The 23,434-nt window shown below is 41.6% G+C and overlaps 3 protein-coding genes across 16 annotated transcripts in view; 2 read left to right on the top strand and 1 right to left on the bottom strand.

Annotated features, from left to right (window-relative positions):
- Positions 1 to 787: 787 nt before the first annotated feature.
- On the top strand, positions 788 to 4,805 carry LOC125531596 (uncharacterized). 6 transcript variants are annotated; one of them, XM_087544849.1, is made up of 4 exons: positions 788 to 1,904; positions 2,658 to 2,761; positions 3,867 to 3,924; positions 4,557 to 4,805. In XM_087544849.1, the coding sequence occupies exon 1, from the start codon at positions 803 to 805 to the stop codon at positions 1,817 to 1,819; it is 1,017 nt and encodes a 338-aa protein (XP_087400975.1). In that variant the 5' UTR covers positions 788 to 802; the 3' UTR covers positions 1,820 to 1,904; positions 2,658 to 2,761; positions 3,867 to 3,924; positions 4,557 to 4,805. The 6 variants fall into 6 exon arrangements, with proteins under 6 accessions (XP_087400975.1, XP_087400972.1, XP_087400971.1 ...); XM_087544846.1 differs by having other exon boundaries at positions 3,859 to 3,924; XM_087544845.1 differs by having other exon boundaries at positions 2,650 to 2,761.
- Positions 4,806 to 8,563: 3,758 nt separating this feature from the next.
- Positions 8,564 to 23,434, bottom strand: part of LOC125539637 (uncharacterized) — a 28,536-nt gene continuing 13,665 nt past the window's right edge. For 3 of the 9 annotated variants that reach the window (XR_015617338.1, XR_015617337.1, XM_087544839.1), the window contains exon 5: positions 8,564 to 13,922. The gene's annotated coding sequence lies outside the window, so the exon portion shown is untranslated. The remainder of the gene's footprint in view (positions 13,923 to 23,434) is intronic. The other 6 variants (XR_015617340.1, XR_015617341.1, XR_015617339.1 and 3 more) reach the window with 6 other exon arrangements.
- Positions 8,937 to 9,905, top strand: LOC125531594 (norbelladine synthase). The gene is made up of 2 exons (XM_048695938.2): positions 8,937 to 9,205; positions 9,318 to 9,905. Exons 1-2 carry the CDS (start codon positions 9,016 to 9,018, stop codon positions 9,617 to 9,619), a joined length of 492 nt encoding a protein of 163 aa, XP_048551895.2. The 5' UTR covers positions 8,937 to 9,015; the 3' UTR covers positions 9,620 to 9,905.

Below are 23,434 nucleotides of genomic sequence, written 5' to 3'. Positions count from 1 at the left end.
GAAATCCATGAATCTTCAAGCATGATAGCTCATTTCTGAGAACACTTTTTTAAATTAATTGTTGTATTACAACTTTATTATTTTTCCTGGAAACTTGGTCACATATAATGACACAATGCGAAGGTTTTCCATTTTTTTTATTCTTTTAAATTTTTTATTCCCGTTTCAAAATGAGATCAAAACGGCGGGCTTGACCGTTCCTAGCTAGTGGTTGAATCTTGGAAAACTTTTGGTGTTTCTCTGATTAAATAGATACTTATGTACCTAGAAATGATTTTTGGAAAAAATAAAAAGCAAATTATGAGGCAACTGCAGTTCAAATTTGACCCGGTTCCTATTAAATCGGCGGGAATTTGTCTTTTCACCGGAGGTGGATCAAAACTTTTGACACCGAACCATTTTGTCAATTGTGCATTAAATATGGCCTAGTATTTTAGAAAATTGATTTGGTCCAATTTTGCAACAAATATATGGTAGGTCCTTCACAAAAAAAACTCATTTCGGGCACTCGGAAAATGGAAAATGAATTTTCCGTGCAAAGAAAATGAAAACTCCCTTAGGCAACATTGTTTGGAATTTCAGGATGCACCCTTGTGCACAATACGAGATCATTTGAACAAATATTTGGTAGGTCTTTTACAAAAAAACTCATTTTGAGAACTAAAAAGTGAAAAGTGGGTTTTCCTGAAAAACTTATCTTTGATTTCAACCAATTTAGATGGTCATAAAGTCTTCAAATTGTTTGCTGCGTTCTGATTGGTTCACAGACATATCACGCGGATCATGGATTATACACCGTCGGATGCTCGAGGATCCAACGGCAGTCATCAACCCTTCCACACCAACCCTAGCTCTGTTCTCATGGTCATTTTGCATCCACCCCCGCCTCCTTTTTTCCCAATCCATCCCAGATCGAGAGAGAGCTCGTTTCCTTCCTTCCTCCAGCTCCCTCCAGATCGAGGAAGAGATCGCCGCCGCCACCTCCCTCCAGCGGAGCTCGCCGCCGTCCATGGCCTCCCCCACGCCCTCCTGCTCCGCCTGCTCCTCCTCCCTCGACGCCCCCCGCGCGCCATTGCTGATTTCCCAAACCAGACCGCCTCCCGGGTTCATTCCTTCCTCCCCTCCTACCCACCCACCTCGGCGCCGCCACCCAACTCGTATGATGATGGAGATTCCCTTCCGTTTCGCCCGCCGGTGTCACGGGACAAGTAAAACTGGTGGTCACACACAGCACAACGACCACACGATCGATCGAGCTCGAGCCGGCGGAGAGAAAAGTGCTCACTCCCATGAGGCCGGCCAGCGATGCATGCACACAGGTGCCGACCACGACCGCACCAGCATGGCCAAGTGGGATCCCATCTACCCGCGCTCCAAGCAGCGGTCAACCCCGCCCCGCCGCAGCCTCGCGCTGCGCCGCAAGCGCTCGTCCCACCGTGTCGTGTCGGGGCTCTCCGCCAGAGACTCCAGCGCGTCTGGGGCGGATCTGGAGCTTGCGGTGCCCAAGCGGCGGCGCAGCATCGGCGGGTCCACGGACTGGAGGGCCGGGCTGCTGCCGCCGACCACCACCACAGCCTCCTCCTCCTCCGCGCAGAAGGGCAACGACGGCCACGCGCGTGTGAAGCGGGGCGCGCGGCTGGACGTCTCTCTGTCACTCCATTTCTGTACCTCAATTTCGATCGCCTCGGCTAATGATGTGTTGGTTGGTTGCGCGTGCGTGCGCGCTCAGACGTGGAAGAAGATGGTGGCGGGCGCGTCGAGGATGTTTGTGGAGATGCACCGGAGCAGCCACGTGCAGCTCATCAGCGACATGGTCTAGCAGATGAGATCACCCAAGCTGCCGCCCGTCCACCCGCCTCGGCGCCGCCGTTGCCGTTGGATGTTCAGTTTCTATCTATGAACAAGTATGCGTTACTTTTTCTTTTTGTTTGACCAAACTCAAGTCCCCTTTCTAAAACTGCAGCCAAGCAGTACTTGCTACTGGAATAATCCCATGAATGAATTCTTTGTTGTGGTCAACTCTTTCTTGTCTCTCTACTAGGATTCATGCACCAAGCCCAGAGTTAGAATTTTGTGTCAGGCTGCTAGTAAATCAGGCTCTACTCTGTCCAATAGCATGTTGGATGGCACCTGCAGTTAATTGCACGGACATATGGATTTTGGTTCATTTTGTACGTATGTTTGTTTGTTCATGCTTACGACTTTGGCTAAAACACGTTGGATGCCCAATTCCTATGGCGAACCTTTTGGTTCAAGCAAGCAAACTCATGTTCCCTTTCTATGACTGAAGCCAAGCTGTACCTACTACTGGCATAATATGATGGATTCATTCTTTGTTTGTGGTCAACTCTTGTCTGTCTACTAGCATTTGTGCGAGAACCTGAATGTTGTGTAGGCTGCTGTGCTTTACTACCAGTAAACTAGTTTGTACTCTCTCCAACTGCAAGTTGGATAGCCTTGCAATTAATTGTACAGACATGCATATGATTTTTGGTTCAATTTGTATGTATGTATATGCTTAAGACTTTGACTAAAACTAGTTGGATGTTCAGTTCCCCATGAAGGTGACCAATCCCTAGCAGTGCCCATTGGTCCTTCCTGTTAATTTCACCTCCTGTGATTTTAATCTTTGTTTCTTGCTTTCCACAGCGACCAAGTTCTCTTAACAGCGGGACATCTGAGTTCGTCATGGTGATGGCAGCTGACACGGAGCCGCTCGAAATCTCCTCGACCTCCCGTCATGTTTCTTGCGGACGGCAAGGTAGACATTCTGTCCATATACATCATACTAATGCTAATTAATTTATATGTTGTAGCTTGCGCGATATGGTCATAGCAGTAACTGTTAAGCTCGTATTCTGTATGTTGTCTTCAAGTTTTCTGTAATATAGATTTCTCAAATCTCTCTCTGAACTTCTCTAATAAAAAATGGTGCTAACTGTTAAAGCTCTTCGTGGTGACATGTTTCTTTTACCAATACAATAATATATTAGCACTCAAGGACTGTTTGAGTGATAGGCTGTTCATACTATTAGAGAAGTGAACTGATTAAGCTATTGTTTTCCCCAACAACAAAAAATAAACACGGCAGTTGAACAACTAGTATCCCTTCACTTGGAAGTCTATGAAACTTTCTGTAGCAGCAGTGCAGCACACTTTATATATATGTATGAGGCTGGGTAGTTCAAATCTACTTTACTTCCTAACTCATTCATATATATGATGGAAATTGTGCAGGTTCCATGGTGCCAAGTGGCCTTTGGCCATCTTGAACTGGGACTCCAGTAACAAGTAGATGTTGCTGCCACACTCAATATTTTAATTTGTTTTATTTTTCTTTTTGGAGAGATGTTAATCACCCAGTTTCCCTGTTAATAACCTGAGAACACTTGCCTCCTCCCCAACCCTCGCCCCAGCCTGCCGCTGCTGGCTTGCTGCGTGGCTGTCGCCGCAGCAGATAATTAGATTTTTGGGACTCTGTTTCTATGCTCTGCTCAATAGCATTTTGGATATTGATTGGACACGCTTTATATAAAACGATTTATCTTGTACATTGCTCTGCCTAACTTGTAGGAGTATACATGAAACCATACTTGTCAAATATCGATACTTGTCAAATATCGAGTATCACAGCTGAATAATAACGTCTTGTTTTCTGTTCACTGAATCAAAATTCTTCTCTCTTTTTACGATCAGTCCATCTTACAACCATCAATAAGAAAAACACTTATCTTCATATTAGGATTATTATTTTCTTGTCTGCAATATTATAATGTACATATGCTTTTCTGTTCACTGAATCACAATTCTTCACTCTTTACCATCAATCCATCTTCTTACAGTTGCATGTTTTTTTAGCTGTCCAGATGACCAAGCCCAAGGAGGAAGCAGCTGCTCATCACTGAGGACAAGTAACTCCAGCAGGTTGACGCTGTAGGTTCATAGTGTACCTTCTATATGCCCATCCAGTTCTGTGATTTGTGTCTTGAAACCCAAAAACCCCATGCCCATGTGGGAGCAGAACCATAGTTTTTTGCTTGTGGAAAATAATATCCTTGGCTGAATCGACTTGAGGCGGTTTCTTCGGAATTCTTGGAAATAATTTGGTAGTTTCTTTCGGCGAGGAATTGTTTCATACTGAAGTTTGCTGGTACATGTGTGGTTTGCTACTGTTGCTTCGTTTGGGTTGGGTTGGTTCCAGCGGGGAGATGTGCACGCACACTGGCAGCATGAGCTAGCAGCCATGATTGCCAGCCAACCACCACCATGTAAATGTAATAAATGTGTGGCCTATCTAGTGTGCTGCTGATAGAAATATAGATGTGTGGCCTATCTAGTGTGCTGCTGATAATCTGTTTTTACCTCACTTGGCAGGCACCATAATCTGTTTTTTCCTCACTGTACTGTAGGAATAAATGTGTGGCCTATCTAGTGTGCTGCTGATAGAAATATAGATGGAAGATTTGTTGACCAGTTAAATTGAGCTTATTATCAATTCTGCTTATAAGCTATGTTTGATGCTGCCTACAGGTTCTTATTCTTCTTTTTTTGCATAGGTGAAGTATGAAGTGTGAAGCCATGAAGCCTATCAGCAAGAGTAGCATATTATGTATTGTAATATCAAGCAAAGTGTAATATTAGTCAGAGTAGCATATTATGTATTGTAATATTTAGTGTTGTTTTGGATGAATTTCATTTGCTCTATAATCTGTTTGAAATATTGACTGTGTATAATTTCCATACCTATGAAATGGAAACCGGACCAGGGGGACCCACTTATGAAAATTGGTTGACAAATTTTGAAATTTCTGATGTGTGGGTCCAATTGTGATATCAGCATGACAAGTGGGACCAGCGCAAAAATAATGTGGCTAAAAATAGAAAATTAATAGTAATGGCCTAGAAATTAAAAAGGCCGAATAGTTGGGCCTGGCCCATATAGCTGACCAAAATTAATAAGAAAAAAAATATATAAAAAGGCTGAATTGTTGGGCTCGGCCCATGTAAACCATCGAACTGGACCGGGTTGAATCTTATCAACGATCTTTTCAATTGGTTGCAATTTTGCCATGTCAGATTGACATGTCGGATCCTACGTGGCCTGGTCAGAGAGCTAGCGACCAAAACAAAAGGTCATAGAATCAACGACCTTTTGTTTTGGTCATGGAATTCCATGACCTTCTCACAGAGAAGGTCGTTAATTTTAGTTTATGACCGCCAGCTTTTGACCTTCTATTTTTGGTCACAAAAAGGTCACAAATAAAAAACAATGATCTTTCAGTGACCAATAGTGATGGTCGCAAGTTGACATATTTCTTGTAGTGTGAGTCTTTAAAGATTTAAGAACACTTGATGTATGTCTTGCCGTGCATATCCGTGGTGACAATGGGATATCACGTGATTCACTTGATGTATGTTTTGGTGATCAACTTGCGGGTTCCGCCCATGAACCTATGCATAGGGGTTGGCACACGTTTTAATCATGATTCTCCGGTAGAAACTTTGGGGCACTCTTTGAGGTCCTATGTGTTGGTTGAATAGATGAATCTGAGATTGTGTGATGCATATCGTATAATCATACCCACGAATACTTGAGGTGACATTGGAGTATCTATGTGACATTAGGGTTTTTGGTTGATTTGTGTCTTAAGGTGTTATTCTAGTACGAACTCTAAGGCTGTTTGTGACACTTATAGGAATAACCCAACGGATTGATTGAAAAGAATAACTTTGAGGTGGTTTCGTACCCTACTATAATCTCTTTGTTTCTTCTCCGCTATTAGTGACTTTGGAGTGACTCTTTGTTGCATGTTGAGGGATAGTTATGTGATCCAATTATGTTATTATTGTTGAGAGGACTTGCACTAGTGAAAGTATGAACCCTATGCCTTGTTTCCTATAATTGTAATACCGTTTACGCTCACTTTTACCATTAGTTACCTTGCTGTTTTTATATTTTCAGATTACAAAAACCTATATCTACCATCCATATACCACTTGTATCACCATCTCTTCGCCGAACTAGTGCACCTATACAATTTACCATTGTATTTGGTGTGTTGGGGACACAAGAAACTCTTTGTTATTTGGTTGCAGGGTTGCCTGAGAGAGACCATCTTCATCCTACGCCTCCTACGGATTGATAAACCTTAGGTCATCCACTTAAGGGAAATTTGCTACTGTCCTACAAACCTCTGTACTTGAAGGCCCAACAACGTCTACAAGAAGAAGATTGTGTAGTAGACATCAAGCTCTTTTCTGGCGCCGTTGCCGGGAAGGTGAGTGCTGGAAGGTATATCTTTAGATCTTGCAATCAAGTCTTTTAGTGTCTTGTTTTATCACTAGTTTAGTTTATAAAAAAAAACTATAAAAAAATGGAATTGAGTTTGTCTTATACGCTTCACCTTTTTAATATCTTTCGTAAGTATGATGGAAAGGAAAATTGTGCTCAAGTGCTAGAAGAAGAAATCTATAAAATGTTTGACACTAAATCTTTGAATGATGAGTATGATTGCAATGTTGTTAGTATGAATTCTTTGAATATCCATGATACTAATGATGATTGCACTAGTTATGATGTCTCATATAAACATGTCAAAAAAATTTGTGGAGTACATTGGGTTTGTACGAACACACCAAATAGGGAAGATAGATATTGTAAGAGGCATAAGCATTTAGAAACTAAATGGTTGCAAGAAAGGCTAGATGATTGTGCTGAAAATTTATATTTTCTTAGCCGTACGTGTGAGCTTTGCAGTGAGCATGATCATTTCAATACCCAATGCAAATTGTTTCATGATCGTATCGTGTCCAAAAATTGTGATGACTTAATTTTACCAAAGGGCATTTTCGTTTTTTTGAGGTGCTTTCTCATAGTTTGAATGTGTTATAGTTATTTTTGTCCTTTGGTAAAATGACGATTGTGGTTTTCTTTTTGTTTCCATGTTTTCTTTTTGTGTTTTTCACTGCTACACAATACACATAGTGCAATTGCATGACCATAAGTTTTCAAAAGGGGGCCGCAGCAGCATGTTTTTAACGGGGACGCAACTATAAGTATTCAAATAGAGTCGCAACTACTTGTTTATAAATGAGGTTGCAATTGCATGTTTTTCAAATGGGGTGGGAACTGCATGCTTTTAAGAAGGGTCATAACCAGTGGCTCTATGTTTTGTAGTTTCGAAAATTGTTCATGTCTTTCGAGGCTCACAATCTCGCTAAACATGCACTTACTTTAAGGGTTTGCCACCATACTTGGTTAGGCCATCACGATAATCTTTTGTTCGTCCCAGTAACGGTGGTGACACCTTAATAAAGCTTGCGTACAAATAAAAAGGAGTCACTGCAAGCATTATATAGACGCACCCGCTGTATACCGCTTTGTGCGGGAATTAACGCCCCATTACCGGCAGCCCCGTTTCATGGGCCACTATTTGTGTGGCCCGTTAGAAAATAGGTATTTTTACTTCAGAATTTTGATAAAAAAAATATAAAATAAAATATGCTTCAATCATGGAAATAATTAAATATAATCTTGTGTTATAAAATATGTTCTTCCATACTGAATAACAAATATCTGTGCTTTTGGGAAAGATTAGTGTATTTTCAAAAATGTTCATGAAATTCGAGAAAGTGTGGGTATTCTTTTAGAATGCATATAATTTTTAAACGTTGACATTTTTTAAATCATGTACTCTTTTTGAGTTGGAAAAAATGTCCATGTACTTGAAAAAATTATGTTTTTGCAGTTTTGAAAAATGTTCATGTCTTTCAAACAAATTGTTCATGTAATTTTCAAATATTGTTCATGCATTAATTGTAGGTGAAATGAAACTTTGATCTCCCCAAAAGGAGATCTTCATATAACTGGGATATTGGATATATTTTGTCACACTGTTGAAACAGATGGTTCCAAAATTGTTTCCGTTTTACATATTCTGTAAGAACATCTATGATTTTGTAAAGAAACCAGGGATAAAACCCTCCCCCCCAAAAAGAAAAACAAATACATAACCATAGCGATGATCGCCGGCCGCTGGCTCCATCTTCCTCACCGGCCGTCGCCACCATCAAGGACATGCCACCAGCAGTGAAAGGCGCGCTAGCGGTGAATGGAGCACTCTGCTGGCCTCTGGGAGATGCTCAATTTTGAGAGCATGACCATGCTTTTCCAGAGAGAATTAGAGTAGGCAAGGGAATTTGCTTTCGGCGCCAAGCATTTGTGATGTACTACTAATTAAGGGCAGGCCCTCAAACACTGTATCGCCTTACACTTGGTTCAAATCTCTTAAGAATCAATGAAAAAGAACACCCCAGATCGCCGCGGCGAATCAACCAAATATTTTTGGCATTGCCGTACCGCAAGTCCAGCCTGCACAGCATAGCATCGTACCGTGCTACATTTAGTAAGATGAGGAGCTGACATGAGGAGCAAATGATGGCGCCAGGATTGGCTAACAAAATCGCATAAACGGCAGCCGGCCAGCACATGAGGATCACAGTGACGCACAAATGATTGGCTTCCATGATCACAAAGCAGCAGTAAACAAATCGGCAAACGATGGAGACGGACGCAATCAGACATGTTGGCGAGAACCAAGTGCTTATGGAGGAATCAGTTCTCCAAAATAAGAAAAAATAAAGGGGGCTTACAGGAAGAGAATCGCTTTGTCCACTGGTCCAGGCAGGCCAAAATGCACAATATAGTAAGCTTCAGGCCCGCAAACCACGCAAATACTTTATTTGCCTCCAAGAGAAACCACCCAATATTTAACTTCAGCCAAAACAATGCCAGGATAACTCCAGCCAAAAGCGCGCCCCTCGTTGTCACCGTGGCATCTCAACCTTCGAGATTCCGAGCGAAGACTTTAAGCCGTGTTCACTTGTCATAACTCATACCCGACTTGCCTATATATACAGTTAATCAGTTTCAGTTGTAAACACCGTCACACACTGAACTCCATCAGCTTCTTGGTTGACAGACACTTCCCTCGTCACACACAGTCCATCAAGTCCATGGCGATGAGGAGGAACAAGGTTCACGAGTTCGAGGCCGATGTGCCCGCTGCCGAGCTATGGGGGCTCTACGGCACGCTCCGTGCGGCCGAGCTGCTGCCAGAGCTTCTCCCGCAGGTGCTCGCCAAGATACAGCTCGTGAGCGGCGACGGCGACGTCGGCACCATCTTGGAGCTCACATTTGCTCCAGGTCAGATATCCAGAAACCACCCTTCAATCCTCAACTCGTATGCTTTCAAAAAAAAATTCCTCAAGTCGTCCATGTGCATACTGACCGAGCAACGGTTTGCTGCTTTTGCTAGGGATCCCTGGCCTGGAGACATACAGGGAGAAATTCATCAAGGTTGACAATGAGAACTACATCAAGGAGGCGCAGACGATCCACGGAGACATCCTGAAGCTCGGGTTCCTCTATTACATGGTCAGGTTCGAGATCATCGCCAAAGGACCCAGTTCTTCAGTGATAAGATCGACCATTGTGTATGAGATAAATGAGGAAACTCACCCCGGGCTTGAAGCTATGGTCAGCACCGGACCTCTGGCTGCAACTGCTGAGAAATTTGCAGGGTACCTCAAGGAGCAGAAGATCCCTCAGAGCAGTTAATTCTTGCAACAGCTCAGAGCAAAAGTGTACCAATGCTTTGAGAGAAATAATGTCTGATTCCACGTTGTGTGTTTTCCCTGAAAAATAAATGACCAATGATCAAACATATTAGGATAGTATGTTTGATCATATGAATATCACATAGTTGATATATAGATATTTCGCGGTCCATGTACCTTAACTTTATTAGTTTCATGAAAATGAAGTTGGGAGCCTTGATGCTCCTTTTCTCGAAGAAATGTACCTTAACTTGTTTTGGTTAATGAAGGTTTGATTAAAAAAGTACCACGGATTTCATTATGTATCATCACATACTTGGAATTTTGGAAAATATTCTCACGCATATGCATTTTGCAGTTATGACCAGTTAAGCCGAATAAACACAAGATATATATGACTCAGATTGATGGCAAGATGGACTAAATTGTATTGTGCAAATGAAGAAGCTGAATCGAGAGGGGATTATATCATCCAAACAATCACGAAGTTCTAGGTTGATGAGTAGTTCAACACCACATTCGAGAAGATCTGACCAAATGAAAATAACAGTTGACTGTAACGAATCAAATCAGCCATGAACAGAAACCAAACCTCGCCAGCCTTTGATTCATCTCTGCAGAACTACTACCCTCCTGCTTCTGCTGCAAGTAAAGGAGAACATACACACATACCAAAAGCAAGATCAACTGCTACAATAAGAATAAATCAGGACACTGAATCCACCTCCTATTAAATGATGAATGCTGGAACTCATGAACAGAAGACCACAGGGAGATGGCCCTTCAAATCAGACCTTCCTCAAACCCCCATCGACATGATCTCCACATACCAGATTCAGTCCTGCAACCAACGCATGGAGGCCAACACAAATGAATCGAACAAACCACCGAAAAGGCACTGACCTGACTCAGTTACAGAGCAAAGGTTTGCCCACGAGACCAACAACAACAAAGTCTTTAGTCCCAAACAAGTTGGGGTGGGCTAGAGGTGAAACCCACAATATCTCGCAACCAACTCATGGCTCTGGCACATGGATAGCAAGCTTCCACGCACCCCTGTCCATAGCTAGTTCTTTGGTCATACTCCAATTCTTCAGGTCTCTCTTAACGGACTCATCCCATGTCAAATTCGGTCTACCCCGACCTCTCTTGACATTCTCCGCACGCTTTAACCGACCGCTATGCACTGGAGCTTCTAGAGGCCTGCGCTGAATACGGCCAAACCATCTCAAACGATGTTGGACAAGCTTCTCTTCAATAGGTGCTACCCCAACTGTATCTCGTATATCATCATTCCAGACTCGATCCTTCCTCATGTGGCCACACATCCATCTCAACATACGCATCTCCGCCACACCTAACTGTCGAACATGTCGCCTTTTAGTCGGCCAACACTCAACGCCATACAACATTGCGGGTCGAACCGCCGTCCTGTAGAACTTGCCTTTTAGCTTTTATGGCACTCTTGTCACAGAGAATGCCAGAAGCTTGGCGCCACTTCATCCATCCGGCTTTGATTCGATGGTTCACATCTTCATCAATACCCCGATCCTCCTGCAGCATTGACCCCAAATATCGAAAGGTGTTTTTTGAGGCACCACCTGCCCATCAAGGCTAACCTCCTCCTCCTCACACCTAGTAGTACTGAAACCGCACATTATGTACTCGGTTTTAGTTCTACTAAGCATTCCAAGGTTTGTATCCACAACTCTAACTTCCTAAATATATCGTGCAACCGACAGGCGCAGAAGACCAACATGGGGATCAAGGGTACATATAATGGACCAAACCTTGAGAGATAGGTCGCAAACCAAACGATTTAAACAGATTCCAACTCACTACCAGAGTACCAATGATGGTGCAGAAAACCGTCAGTGCCCCCGTTAGGGTGGAGACAGTAGTCGGAAGTAAAGGGGGTTCACACGGGGGTTTTACCCAGGTTTGAGACCTCATGATCGAGGTAATACCCTACTCCTGCTTTGTTTTGGATTGATGTGGCAGCACCTCGTGCGAGGGGGTTACAAGTGGAGGATAATGAATGCTACCGAGGTCTGGGCAATGGAACAGATGCCTCGGACTACCCCTAGCCTCGCCTTATAAAGGGGATGAGAGCTAGGGTTGATAGGGATCCTAACCGACCTCATTGTGAGAGCTTCTTGGCTTGCACGCCAAGGATAAATTTTATCTCCAAGCCTGGACCCTTGGACCGATCGCTGGGTAAGGCTGCCGCTAGGCCTCTTGGGCCCTGAAGCCAGCCAAGTCTCGAGCTTCCCGGCGGACGGGCCACCCTCGGTATATTGTACCGTCGGTAGCGCCCGAGCTTGTCTGGAGTTGTGCAGTCTTGCTGCCTTGAGAACGAAATCCAGGCAGGCTCTTTCTTAGTGATGGAGACAGTCTAGCTCCCGGTAGCCCGACCTCAAAATCTACGTATCACGCGGCCTCCAGCGACGCATCTCTATGGCTTCGTAGCTCTTGATTTTGTGGTGCCGCGGTCTAGCGGTTTTGCATCTTTCACCTTCATGGCTTCGCGGTATGCGTCTTTGTAATGTTGCGGCTTCACGGCTACACGGCCTCCGGCGTCGCGTCTTCACAGCTTCATGGCTGTGCGGCCTCCAGTGTCAAGTCTTCTTCAAATCATTTATTGCTAGCCGTAGGAACCTAGGCGTCGTTGCCGCTCGCTTTGTCACATCCCGTCATCACTGTCGTAAAGATAGGGAGATAGCCAATCGGTTCCGCTTTGACCGCTGCATCATGATGATAATGCCTGGATCTCCGCGCCCACATCGTGCGTAGTGGGAAACCGCAAAGGAAATGGGGCAGTTGTCGACCTGCCAAAGCCGTTGCCTGGGTTTCCCGATGGGATATAAAGAGGGGGGAGAGAGGCATTTCCCCACTTCCTCTTTTTCTCTCATAGATTCCGCTACTGCTTCTCCCTCCCCCGTCGGAACCGCCATCGTCGCAAGCTCTTGCTCCTCAAGCCCTCCCTTTCTTTCCTTCTCCACCCAAGCGAGCCGCTGATGGTGTGAGTCGAGGGAGACCGCGGTCGAGGTCGTGGCTGGAGCGTTCCCAAGGCCACCACCGCTGACAAGTGGAAGGACAACGCTTCCGCCAACGAGAAGGCGGGCGAGACCACGGACAAGTGGTTCTTCTCCACTGCGTTGGTTCAAGACGACTTTCTGCTGCCTTGGGAGGTACTTCAATGGATGACGGCGGGGACCGAGGCCATCCTGGCGCCGGTCGGCACAAGCAAGTGTTGCACTAGCAGTTCTTTTGTCGAGGTTTGGCTTTCCCTCTGCACAGCTTTGTGTGCGGGCTTCTGTTCTCCTACGGGTGTCAGTTGCATCATTTGACACCCAACGCCATTCTCCAATCGCCAACTTCATCACCCTTTGCGAATGCTTCCTCGGGACAAACCCAAACTTCGAGTTATTTTGATACTACTTCCTGGTGAAGGTCTAGAAGAATGGTGATGATATCCGCGACCTTGAAGGCGCCAAACCTCCAGCTCCAGCTTGAATCGAACTACTTCAAGATTGCTTTGGCGAAGTCAGACTGCAACTGGCATAAGGGTTCTATGCTTCGGGGCTCGCGGGAGATCTGCCGCCTTTCATCAATGAACCACCCAAGCATCTGAGAGATCTTGGAAGCTGATGAAGAAGACATCTAGCAATGCTCGGGGGCTGATCAAGGCGGTGGAGAGCCTGATCGACCACGGGCTGACTGGGGAGCAAGTCTTGGAGATGTATCTCGAGCGGCGAGTCCAGCCACTCGGGCTCACCCCATGTATCTTTACATGGGGCCTCAAAATCCAACTCAGGCAACGGCACGAGAGCTCAGCAACGACAAGCTGCGAGCCCGCATCGTCACCCTAAAAGATCTAGGGTCAAACAAAATTCCGCTCACTGTCGCAATGGAGCCTTTTAGCGCTGCCAACCCTCAAGTGACGTAAGTGTTCTCGAGCCCGGGGCCGTGTGGCCTTAAGATTCATAGTGGCTTTTCTTTTCTTCATCCTGCCTTGACTTGTTGATGTTTGCAGTAGTTTGCGGCTTTCGCTGCCTTCCTATCCATACCTTTGCTGCTTGGGAAAGCTCTGAGCCCAGCGATGGTAGCACTACTTGAGCTGGAGCCAGTGAAGGTGATTGCGGCTCGCCGCACTCCTACCAAGGGGAAGACCGCCACACCGCCTGAAGAGGAGGAAAATGACGATGGCGACAACAAGGAGGACGATGAATTTTTAGAAGGTGAAGAATATGATGATGCCCTTGAAGAACCTGATCTCTATGCATATCGGAGAGTACCCAACCCTACATATGCAAGGGATACATACAAGGTGAAAGCTGAGAACAAATTAAATAAAGATTAGTTCATTCAAAATAGATTAACAAATAAGTTGCTCCCGCCAAGCCGTATTTAGAACCACCAATAATCCAAGTAAGAATCATAAGGGACTAAATTATACTATGCAAACAAGAAGTAATCAAAAGGGATTATTATCCAAATAATCAAACTCCAGTTCAACACCAAAACATCATCCAAGAAGATCTGACCAAATAAAAAAACTGTTGAACCATAACAAATCAAATTAGCCATTAACAAAAATAAAACCACTCCAGCCAATGATTCATCTCTACGGAACTACTACCCTCAGTTTCCGTGGCATCCAAAGATGACATACATACCAAAATGAGACCATCAAAGTCAAACTAGGCATTAACAAAAACAAAACCTCTCCAACCATTGATTCATCTCTACGTGACTACTACCCTCCGTTTCTGTGGCATCCAAAGAAAACATAACCCTTATAATTCCAATTTTCAAAGAACACCAACAAATCCAAATCAAAATTCATGACAAAGTTAAACCCCGAAGACAAAGAAATGAAATAGGATAACTATAATCCTAACTCATCATGAAGACGCTCCCGTTAAGATGTATAATCCAAATTTCTAGGCAAAAGGACACAAATGCAAACCAGAATTGTTGAAAACGTAGATGAAGAAGAAATTAAATAGAAGGAGAGATCATACAAATGAAGATTGATAAACAGATAAGTTGCTAATGCTTAAACATATGTGATAATCCTAGTTTCTAGAGAACCTCAAATAATCCAAGTGAGAATCATCAAGGACTAAAATTTGATAAAAAACGAAGAAGTATTCAAGAAGGGATTAACATCCAAACAGTTCAACTAAATAAGACGCAAACAAGAAATCTTTTTGCAAATTTTGGGTTTTGCAACATAAACACAAAGACGAAAGAAACGATAAAAAGAAAACAACAAAGAAAAGACAAAAAGAACAACCAAAAGAAAACAAAAGAACAACGAAAGAGAAATATTTTTGGATTTTCGAAAACATAAAAGGCAAAGATGAACTCAAAGAAACACAACAGAAATATTTTCGTAACTTTCGTTTTTTTCTCAAAGAAGGCAAACAAGAACGCAGAGAGAAGCAAATATAAAAGATATTCAAAGTTTCAACAAAGAGGCAATCAAATAAACTTTCAAAGAAAAAGAGCGAGAATTTTGTTTTATTTTCTCAAATAAATTCAAAAGAACATAAGGACAAAGAAATCTTTGGGGGTTTCCTTTAAAAGCAAACAAAAAACAAAAAAATAGGAAAGAAAAATAATCAAAAAGAACACTTCAAACACTTAACGCTCAATAAGAAACAAACGAGAAATCTTTTTGGAATATTTGGGTTTTGCAATTTAAACACAAAGACCAAAAAAACGACAAAAAGAAAACAAAGAAAAGCCAAAAGGAACCAAAAGAAAACAAAAGAACAACGGAAGAGAAATATTTTTGGATTTTCAGAAACATAAAAAGCAAAGAAAACTTGAAAGAAACAAAATAGAAATATTTTTTGGAATTTTGGTTTTTCCTCAAAGAAGGCAAACAAACTTAAAGAGAAGCGAAGATAAAATATTTTCAAAGTTTCAACAAAGAGGCAATCAAATAAACTTCCAAAGAAAAGCAAAATGAATGAGGAAATATTTTTGTTGTTTTCTCGAAGAACTTCAAAAGAACAAAAGGACAAAGAAATATTTGGGGGTTTATTTTTAAAGCAAACAACAAACAAACAAAAGAAAAAATAGGAATAAAAAAAATCAAAAAGAACACTTCAAACACTTGAGACTCAATAAGACGCAAACGAGAAATCTTTTGGAATTTTTGGGTTTTGCAACTTAAACACATAGACGAAAGAAACGACAAAAAGAAAAGAGCAAAGAAAAGCCAAAAAGAACAACCAAAAGAACACCAGAACATAAATATTTTTTGGATTTTTGGAAACATAAAAGGCAAAAAAGAACTTAAAGAAACATAACAGAAATATTTTTGGAATTTTTGTTTTTTCTCGAATAAGACAAACAAGAGTGTACAAAGAAGCAAAGATAAAAGATTTTCAAAGTTTCAACAAAGAGGCAATCAAATAAACTTTCAAACAAAAAGCAAAACGAACGAGGAAATATTTTTTTTGTTTTCTCAAAGAACTTCGAAAGAACAAAAGGACAAAGAAATCTTTTGGGGTTACTTTTAAAAGCAAACAACAAACAAACATCCAAACGAAAAAATAGGAAGAGAAAAACAAAAAGAACACCTCAAACAGTTGACACTCAATAAGAGCAAATGAGAAATCTTTTGGATTTTTTGGGTTTTGCAACTTAAAAACAAAGACAAAAGAAACGATGAAAAGAAAACAACAAAGAAAAGCCAAAAAGAACGACCAAAAGAAAACAAGAAAAACAAACAAACAATGAAAGAGAAATGTTTTTGGATTCTGGAAACATAAAAGGCAAAGAAGAACTTAAAGAAACACAACAAAAATATTTTTGGAACTTTTGTTTTTTCTTAAAGAAGGCAAACAAGAACGTAAAGACAAGCAAAGGTAAAACATATTCAAAGTTTCAACAAAGTGGCAATCAAATACACTTCCAGAGAAAAAGCAAAACGAACAAGGAAATATTTTTGTTGTTTTCTCAACATCAAAAGAACAAAAGCACAAAGAAATATTTTGGGGTTTCTTGAAAACAACAAACAAACATACAAAAGAAGAAATAGGAAGAAAAAAGAACAAAAAGAACACTTTAAACACTCAAGACTCAATAAGACGCAAACAAGAAATCTTTTTGCAATTTTTGGGTTTTGGAACTCAAACACAAAGACAAAAGAAAGAACAAAAAGAAACAGGACGAAAAGCCAAAAAGAACAATCAAAAGAAAACGAAGGAAAACAAAAGAAAAATGGAAGAGAAATATTTTTAGATTTCTTTAAATATAAAAGGTAAAGAACTACACAAAAATATTTTTGAAATTTTTTGTTTTCTCAAAGAAGGCAAACAATAAAACGAAGACAAGCAAAGATAAAAGATTTCCAAAGTTTCAACAAAGAGGCAATCAGATAAACTTCCAAAGAAAAAGCAAAACGAACGAAGAAATATTTTTGTTGTTTTCTCAAAGAACTTCAAAAGAAAAAAAAGGAGAAAGAAATGTTTTGTGGTTTATTGTAAAAGCAAACAAATAAATAAAAGAAACAATAAGAAGGAAAAACACCATAAAGAACACAAAAGAAAGAGATCAAAAACCAAATGAAACCAAACAAGAAGAACGAGAAATACTTTTGGGTTTCCGATCTTTAACAGAACACCTACTTCCTACTTCTAGTTTCATTGCCCGGTATGTCTTTGTCAACTTCTTCAGTTGAGACCCTAACTACACCGGAGGTTAGGCGACTTCAGCATCTACTTGCGGCTTCTTTTGGTTCAACATCAACAGGTTTTGCTACTAATTTTTCTTGTACCGAGTGACCACTTTTTACAGAACCAGGTACATCTCCATGGATCCTTGGTACTGGACGTATTTTCATATAACTTATGATTCTTCCAGTTTGTCAACCATTCGACCTCCAGATTCTCATGTTCATGTTCTGATTAGAATCCTCACACGAATGCTCTACTTGGTGTTGGCCTTCAACCTTGTAATTCCCAGGTCCTTTGGGAGCTTATCTGGCTTAACCTTCCCTTTGTTGCCACCACCGCCAGTCTCTCCGCCTCGGTTACTTCGTTTACCGACTCTTTTGGCATCATCGTCTTGGTCACCTGTGTGGCTCTAGTCTCCCATCCTTAGTTCGACGTGGTCTTCTTGGATCTGTCTCTAGCGGTGTGTCTTTAGGCTGTCGGTTCGTCGGCTTAGCAAACAGGTTAAGTTACATTATCCTCATAGCGAGATTGTGTCTCATCGTCCTTTCGATCTTGTTCACTTTGATGTTTGGGGTCCAGATCCCTTTGCCTCAAAAGGAGGACATCGCTACTATATTATCTTTATAGATGATTTCTCTAGACACACATGGATATATTTTATGCTTTTCTTCTAGTGAGGTCTTATCTATCAGTAAGAAGTTTGCCGCCATGCTTCATACCCAATTTTCCACTCCTATCTATGCCTTCCATGCAGATTTTGCTTGCGAGTTTATCAATCATTTGTTGTGCGGATTCCTTGTTGAGCAGGGCACACTTTCTTAGTTCTCTTGTCGTGGTCCTGATGCTTAGAATTATTTGCTAAGCATCGTCACCTTCTTGAGGCAGCTTGTGCATTGAAGATCAACGCATGTCTTCCATCTCACTTTTGGGTTGAGGTTGTTTCTAAATCCACCTACCTCATCAACAGTCAGCCTTCCTTGCTTTGTAGGGCGATATTTCTCTTGAGTGTCTTTTTGGTCATTCTCGTGGCTACTCAGTTGCTTCGTTTGTTTTGTTGCGTCTAATACGTTCTTCTTGCCCCTCAAAATGACTGCTTAGTATATTGAATGTGTCTTCTTAGGTTACTGATGAGCACAAGGGCTATCAGTGTTGGGATCGTATCGATCGGCGGATAAGCATTCCTCCGGGTGCAACTTTTGATGAGCCTCGTCCTTCCTATCCACGTCGATTCTCTCCTTCAGCCTCTCTCATTGAGGATATTTCTTTCCCAGCTTTTGCCGATACACCTCACTCATATATTGCCCTTGTCCATCCATTCCAATGTGTCTTCCTATACGACTATTGTAGACCCCACATCATCGTCACCTGCAGCTTCCCCACCTCGTTCGTCCCCTAAGCCTTCCCCGGTGATTCATCCTCATCCTCTTCTTTACTACACTAGTCGTCCACATCTTGTGGATTCTTCTGATGTGTCATCTTTCAATGAGCTATCTCCCCTAAGCCTTCCCCGGTGATTCATCCTCATCCTCTTCTTTACTACACTAGTCGTCCACATCTTGTGGATTCTTCTGATGTGTCATCTTTCAATGAGCTATCTCCCCTAAGCCTTCCCCGGTGATTCATCCTCATCCTCTTCTTTACTACACTAGTCGTCCACATCTTATGGATTCTTCTGATGTGTCATCTTTCAATGAGCTATCTCCCTCGACTACTATGTCTCCTTCTATTGACAACGCACCTCCTCCAGCTCAACCTACTTATGGCTTCTGCGCTCGCCCGCTTCCGCTAATTGATCGCTATGGGTATTCTAGCGTTGCTCTTCTCAATACGACTTACCATGATGCCATGTTCATCCCAAACATCGACATGTGATGGCTGAGGAGATTGCTGCTCTTGAACGCACCGACACGTGGGATCTCATTTCACTTGTATCTTGTAGGTAGGTCTACAAGATTTAGACTAATGGTTCTCTTGCGTTAGAAAGCTCGTCTTGTGACCTGTGGCTTTCAACATGAACATGGCTATGACTATGATGAGACATTTGCTCATATGGCACACATGACCACTCTTCGCACACTTCTCCTGTGATATTTGTTCGCCACTGGTCCGTCTCTCAGCTTGATGTCAAGAATGTCTTTCTTAATGGTGACTTGCATGAGAAGGTATACATGTAGCCACCACCTAGATTTTTTTCCTGATGGCACGATTTGGCGTCTTTGTTGCTCTCTCTATGCCTTTAGCCCCTCATGCCCGGTTTGAGTGTTTTGTCTCAGCGATAACTGCGACCAGTTTTTGCCAAATGCTTATGATCTGCACTTTATACCATCTTTCAACTCAGGGTCAAACTTTGCTTCTATATGTCGATGACATGATCATCACTGCCAACAACTCTGAGTGCATTGCCTTTTTGAAGGTTCGTCTTAGTGAATAGTTTTTATGTCTAATATTGGTCCTCTTTGTTACTTCCTTGGAATTGAGGTTTATTCTACCTCTGATGGCTTCTTTATTTCCTAAGAGAAGTACATTCAGTATCTTCTTGCTCATGCTGCTTAGTGATAAAGTCACTATTAACACTGCCATGGAGCTCAACGTCCACCTTTGTTTGATCTGACACGCTATCGTCATCTTGTTGGGAGTCTTGTATTTAGATGTCACTCGTCCAAACATTTCATATCACGTTCTCATTCTAAGTCAGCTTGTCTTTGCTCCCACTTTAATCCACTTTGAGTCACCCCCTCCCCCGGTTCTACAATATCTTTGTGGAACTACCTCACCATCTCCTTATTCCTATGCACAAGTTTGCTCGTCCCGTTGTACTTACTGTGTTTTCTTGATGGTTTTCTCATTGCCCGAAAGACAAAGAAACAGACTGCGCTATTCCCTTTGACTGCAAAGGCTAAGTTGCAAGCTATACCTCTGTTGACATCAGAGGTGACTTGGTTACGATGGTTGCTTGAGGATTTTGATGTTTTTGTCACTAGACCTACTCCTCCTTTGTCAAACAGTACAAATGCTATCAATATTGCGTGCTATCCTGAAAAGCATGAACTCACCAACCATAATCGTGTTGATGTGTCCTATCACTCACGTATTGCCCTCTTCCATTCCCATGTGTCTTCTTGTACTACTGTTGTAGACCCCACATCATCGTCACCTGCGGCTTCCCCACCTCGTTCATTCCCTAAGACTTCCCCGCCCAATCCTCTTCTTTACTGCACTAGTCATCCGCATCTTGTGGATTCTTCTAATGTGTCATCTTTCGATGAGCCATCTCCCTCGACTATTATATCTTCTTTTGTTAGCAATGCACCACCTCTAGCTCAACCTACTTATGGCTTCTGCGCTCGCCCGCTTCCGCATATTGATCGCTATGGGTATTCTAGTGCTGCTCTTCACAATACAACATACCGTGACGCCATGTTCATCCCGAACGGCGACATGCGATGGCAGAGGAGATTGCTGCTCTTGAACACACCGGCACGTGGGGTCTCATTTCCCTTCCTCCCTATGCTCATCCCATCACTTGTATATTCATCACGTTAACTTGCCAGACCGATTAAATGGTCGGTTAGACCGACTAATCTGTTGTCAGGCTGATTAATCATTGTTGGCATGTTAATTTGTGGGCAAACAAAGCCCAATTGTTTGCCCATAAACCCTCCCACTCCTAAATAGCTAGGGTTTAGCCCTCCTGTCACCCCTCTTACTCCTTTCATCCCCTCCCGACCTAGATGGCGGCCGACCATCGGCGTGCTGCCACTTCCCCTCCTCCCATGTGTGTCGCCGCTTCCTCTTCTCCCTCTACGCACCGCTACTTCCCCTCCTTCGTGACATAACACCTACTGCAACCGACCCGTTCAAATGCCCTTCACGAAGGCCGTCACCTTCCCTCTGTCTGTCGTCATCGTGTGACCACCATCTCTTAGAGTTGCGACACGGGCAGAATTTAGCAAAAAATGTTGTATAAATGTTTGTTGATGACTTTTGATGCCCACATGGATGATTGTTGTTGTATACATGTTTGTGGTCTATTGAGAAAAGAAAACGGTGCCATTTGCCTCCTATTTGCAATGTAGATTTTCCCTCCATACAAAATTTGCTTCTATTGAGTTGAAAAATCCACTAATTAGTGGTTGACCGGTTAATCCGGTTAATACGCCGATTCAATGATTAATCACTACTCCCAAGTTGAGTGAGCAGTTACCAGATAGCGATTTCCTCAACATTCTTAACCCGCAAGATGTGTGCACGACGCTACCTGTCATCGAGGCCAAGGGCCACCAAAGGGAGCATGGGATGCAACTTCAAGTCCGTGGCACAGAACCTGCAACCAGGGGAAGGACGCCAAACCGGATCGACGAGGAACAGAGATTGCACAACTTCGACACCTACTTCTTTTAGTTTTTACTCATAGCCTTGTGCTTCTTCGTCAACCTCTTCAGTTGACCTCCTCACTACACTCGAGATTACGCGACTTCAGTGTCTGCTAGCTGCTTCTTTTGGTTCTGTATCGATAGGTTTTGCAGGTTTACTACTGGACAATTTGTACAAAAGAGAAGACAAGGGAAATATTTTTGGTCTTTTCATTAGTTCAACAATAAAGCAGATAAGAGCCAATCAGAAATATTTTTGGTTCACAATACTTAAGACTCAATAAGACGCAAACAAGAAATATTTTTGGAATTTGTAAGTTTTGCAACATAAATAAACGCAGAGACGAAACAAACAACAAAAAGAAAACAACAGAGAAAAGCCAAAAACAACAGCCAAAAAAACAAAGGAAAACAAAAGAACAATGAAAGAGAAATATTTTTGGATTTTCTAAATCACAAAAGGCAAAGAACTCAGAGAAACATAACAAAAATAATTTGAAATTTTTGTTTCTTCTCAAATAAGGGAAACAAGAATGCAAAGAGAAGCAAAGATAAAAGATTTCCAAAGTTTCAACAAAGAGGAAATCAAATAAACATCCAAAAGAAAAGCAAAAAGAACCAACAAATATTTTATTATTTTCTCAAAGAACTTCAAAAGAACAAAAGGACAAAAGGACAAAGAAATCTTTTTGGGTTTCTTTTAAAAGCAAAGAACAAAAAACAAAAAAAGCAATAGGAAGCAAAAAAAACACTACGGACACTTAAGACTCAAAAGAGAAATCTTTGTGGAATTTTTGGGTTTTGCAACTTTTTTTTGAACGTGTGGAACTTCAACACAAAGACGAAATAGCAAAAAGAAACATAAAAAAAATATGCCAAGAAGAACAATCAAAAGAAAACGAAAGATCAACGAAAGAAAATATTTTAATTTTGGATTTTCTGACAAATAAAAGGGAAAGAACAACTAAGAGAAACACATAGAAATGATTTTGGAATTTTGGCTTTTCACAAAGAAGGCAAAGAGAAGCAGAGATAAAAGATTTTCAAAGTTTTAAGAAAGAGGTAATCAAATAAACATCCAAAGAAAAAAAACGAGGAAATATTTTTGTGGTTTTCTCAAATAACATCAGAAGAATAAAAAGATAAAGAAATCTTTTGGGGTTTCTTTTAATAGCAAACAACAAAGAAACAAAAGAAAAAAATAGGAAGCAAAAAAACATTTCAAACAATTAAGACTCCATATGACGCAAACAAGAATCTTTCTGGGATGTTTGGGTTTTACAACTTAAACACAAAGACGAAAGAAACGACAAAAAGAAAAAAGGAAAGAAAAGAGAAAAAGAATAACCAAAAGAAAACAATGGAAACAATTAGGACTCAATAAGACGCAAACGAGAAATCTTTTGGAATGTTTGGTTTTGCAACTTAAACACAAAGACGAAAGAAACGACAAAAAGAAAACAACAGAGAAAATCCAAAAAGAACAACCAAAAGAAAACAATGGAAAACAGAAGAACAAAGAAAAAGAAATATATTTGGATTTTCTAAAACATAAAAGGCAAAAAAGAACTCAAAAAACACTTCAAAAATATTTTTGGATTTTTTTTCTTTTCTCAAAGAAGGCAAACAAGAAAGCAAAAAGAAGATTTTCGAAGTTTTAAAGACAAAATCAAATAAACTTCCAAAGAAAAAGCAAAAAGAATGCAAGGAAAAAATAAATCTTTTTGGGTTTCTTTCAAAAGCAAA

This window comes from Triticum urartu, chromosome 2A, assembly GCF_056163025.1.
Source record: "Triticum urartu cultivar PI428250 chromosome 2A, HENAU_Tu73, whole genome shotgun sequence".
Taxonomy (NCBI): domain Eukaryota; kingdom Viridiplantae; phylum Streptophyta; class Magnoliopsida; order Poales; family Poaceae; genus Triticum; species Triticum urartu.
Note: the sequence above shows the minus strand (reverse complement) of the source record. Positions and strands in the feature narration are given on the sequence as shown.